The sequence below is a fragment of the Colobus angolensis genome, unplaced genomic scaffold (assembly GCF_000951035.1).
Source record: "Colobus angolensis palliatus isolate OR3802 unplaced genomic scaffold, Cang.pa_1.0 Scaffold260, whole genome shotgun sequence".
Lineage (NCBI taxonomy): Eukaryota > Metazoa > Chordata > Mammalia > Primates > Cercopithecidae > Colobus > Colobus angolensis.
In genome coordinates this window covers 365,374-368,270 of record NW_012115822.1, presented here as the reverse complement: position 1 = coordinate 368,270, position 2,897 = coordinate 365,374, and the positions used below count along the sequence as shown (strand labels likewise).

The 2,897-nt window shown below is 49.8% G+C and overlaps 1 protein-coding gene across 1 annotated transcript in view; it reads right to left on the bottom strand.

Annotated features, from left to right (window-relative positions):
* The window catches only part of PI4KA (phosphatidylinositol 4-kinase, catalytic, alpha), a 167,360-nt gene that overhangs the window by 62,803 nt on the left and 101,660 nt on the right, over window positions 1–2,897 (bottom strand). Inside the window, exons 20-22 of the mRNA XM_011947312.1 lie at window positions 1,960–2,068; window positions 1,476–1,612; window positions 1,193–1,326 (exon numbers count right to left, since the gene is read on the bottom strand). Coding sequence (XP_011802702.1) covers window positions 1,193–1,326; window positions 1,476–1,612; window positions 1,960–2,068 — 380 coding nt within the window. The remainder of the gene's footprint in view (window positions 1–1,192; window positions 1,327–1,475; window positions 1,613–1,959; window positions 2,069–2,897) is intronic.

The window sequence follows — 2,897 nt, the reverse complement described above, 5'->3', positions numbered from 1 at the left end:
GCCTCCCAAAGTGCTGGGATTACAGGCTTGAGCCACCGCGCCCGGCCGCCAGGCTGGTCTTGAAACTGACCTCAGGTGATCCACTCGCCTTGGCCTCCCAAAAAGTGCTGGGGTTACAGGTGTGAGCCACCATGTCCGGCCAAAATAAAAGACACTTATAATGAAAAAAGAACAAAGTCAAAACTCCCTTGGCTCTGTGGGACTTGGGGAGAATGGGTTTCCATATTTGGCTCTGTGTGGAGCCCTGGGCTGCTGAGGGCAGGGAGGAGGAGACTGAGCAGGAGGGTGGGGTGCATTCCGAAGCAACCAAAGCACCCTGCCTTCCTTTTATGTATTGAGCTTTCAAGGACTATTTTACCAGAGGGTTGGTGGCAACAAAGAAAGGCTAAAATAGTGTTTTCCAAATAGCCTTTCTTTTAGGAACACTTTCTTTTTCAAATCATTTGTGAAAGGAATTATTCTACGACTTATCTGCACTCTCCCATGACTTAAGCTGAGTGTAATTTGACATTTTCTTGATGACAGGAATCATCATTTTGTAGACAATGTACTCAGTTGCTATCCCAGGGTGCCTGAGGCCTCAGCACAGTGGGTCTATATAACACTGCCTACCTCACAGGCATGTCGGGAGTGGTAAACATGGGTAATGCAGCACAGTACCTGGTACAGCACAGGCACTCAATCCACGTTTACTTCTGAGGTCAACATGATAACAGCTGTAGCTCCAAAGAGTTACTACTGCTGTTAGGACTGCTGTGGCCACAGGTGTGTCCTCAGCATCGGGTCACATGCAGGATTGTTTTGGAGCCAGCCCCACCTCATGTTGCATTTGCTGTTTGTACTCAACCGTGGTTCTGGGCAGATTCGTGACACGCACTCAGTGAGGCTGGGTCCTCAGAAGGGCCTTGCTCAGCCTGTGGGCTGAGTTCACAACACTGACTGCGACTGCCCAGAAGCCTGTTTCCTATTAGAGAGGGGATGATGCGGAGCTTAGATACTGGGAGGTGTTACCAGACATGGTACTTGGTGGTCATGAAGGAGGGGCATACGAGAAAAGTAGAAGGTGTTTTTGCTTGGTTTTTCAGAACGTTTCCATGTCTTGGGAGGAGTTGAAAAAAGTATCATGCTTACGAGGGCACAAAAAATGAAATCCCTGCTCAAATGTGGATGTGCATGGTGAAGGTACGTGTACCTCATGTACTCTAGCCGGTACACAGAGAGGAGGTAGGTGGACATGGCGAAGTCCAGCTTGTTGATGAGTGCGGACACTTCGGGAGGGGGGTCCAGCAGGTTGATGATGGTGCTGCGGAGCTCACTCAGCTCAGCCTGGAGGGAGAGAAACATCCGAGGGCTCAGGGGGCACCTCCCAGGACAAACAGGTCCCAGTGGCTGGCAACATGCGTTAATAATGGCAATGAAAGGATCTGCCCTAATTGGCCCAGAGAGCGTGGTAAAAATGAGATGTGAATCCTTACAGGGGTGACCGTGTCATTCTTCATGGCTGAGTTATACTGGAGGACAGACCGCAGTGGCTCCTTGCTGGGAAAGGTGAGCAGGGGGGATTTGGTGGCTATTTCACAGACCCCCTCGTACCACTCTTCTGGCCAGAGTCCTGCAATAAAGTGAACACAAATGAGGAAATCACCTTGGTCAGAAAGCACAGCAGTGAGGTCAACTGACAATTTCTATAGTCATGGATCCTTTGAGACAATTATCCCAAAAACTAGGCATAGAAATGAGTCTATTACCTAACTTGGACAGACTTTTCCTAAGGTGTGTGGCATTCTCAGCACCCTAAACTACATGTGGGGACAGTAACACTTGCTAATACTTGCAGGAAGAAGCAGCTGCATGTGGACTCATTTAAACATGCTCACATTCGTAATTACATGGGCTCTGACCTCACCTTTATCTTCATTCTGCACTCCATCTTCCCCGGGAGAGAGATTATCCCCCTACCTGAGCCCTCCACAGCGAATCCCATCAGAACAGAATATAGCCAGAAGTCCCGGAAGAGCTTCTGTAACCGAGGCTTAGCTTCTTTGATGGGCGGCAGTCGTCGGGTGAGCTGATGTGCCAAGAAGAGAGGGAGAAAGGAGGTTATTTGCTCAGGAAACCCTAATCCCTGTAGGTGTAAAAGTAACCACAGATTCATTCTCCAAGAGCATTCTCAGAGACTCAGACTGGGTAGGAAAAGGCACACTGAGCAGTGATAATTTTGCCAATAAGCATTGTCCATCCATTCATGTACTGAGTCCCTAGTGTGCACCAGGTGCTGTGCCAGGGAGGAAAAAGCCCTGTTCCTGCACTTGAAGGACTTCCTGTCTAGTTTGGAGGCAGGTGAGCAACAGTTACAGTGGGGTGGAGTTCCCAGAGAAGGTGTCACGGGTCTCAGAGCTAACATTTGAGGAAAGCTTAGCCAGGAGAGAAGAGAAAGCAGCCTGTTCAGGAGCATTAGGTCCTAAGCCTGGCACTGTGGAGGGCAACAAATGCATAGGAAAGGCAAACAACGGATGCGAGCCAGAGCTGGGAGGAAGGGATGCTGCTGAGGAGGCAGGGAGGAGAGCACAAGAACTCTCATGGGCCAGGCAGCACAAATTTTCCAAACAGCAATCTCGGGCAGAATTCCCATGTGTGTAACAGGTAAAGCAGAGTTGCTCAGGTGCAGGTGAGGGGCTATTGTCCCTGTTTCTGCTCCAGATGCTGGTGGGAAGCAGGGAGAGACTCATCAGTGATATAAACGGTTAAACTTGGCCAGGTGCGGTGGTTCACGCCTGTAATCCCAGCACTTTGGGAGGCTGAGGTGGGCAGATCACCTGAGGTCAGGAGTTCAAGACCAGCCTGGCAAACATGGTGAAACCTCATCTCTACTAAAAATACAAAAAATTAGCTGGGCG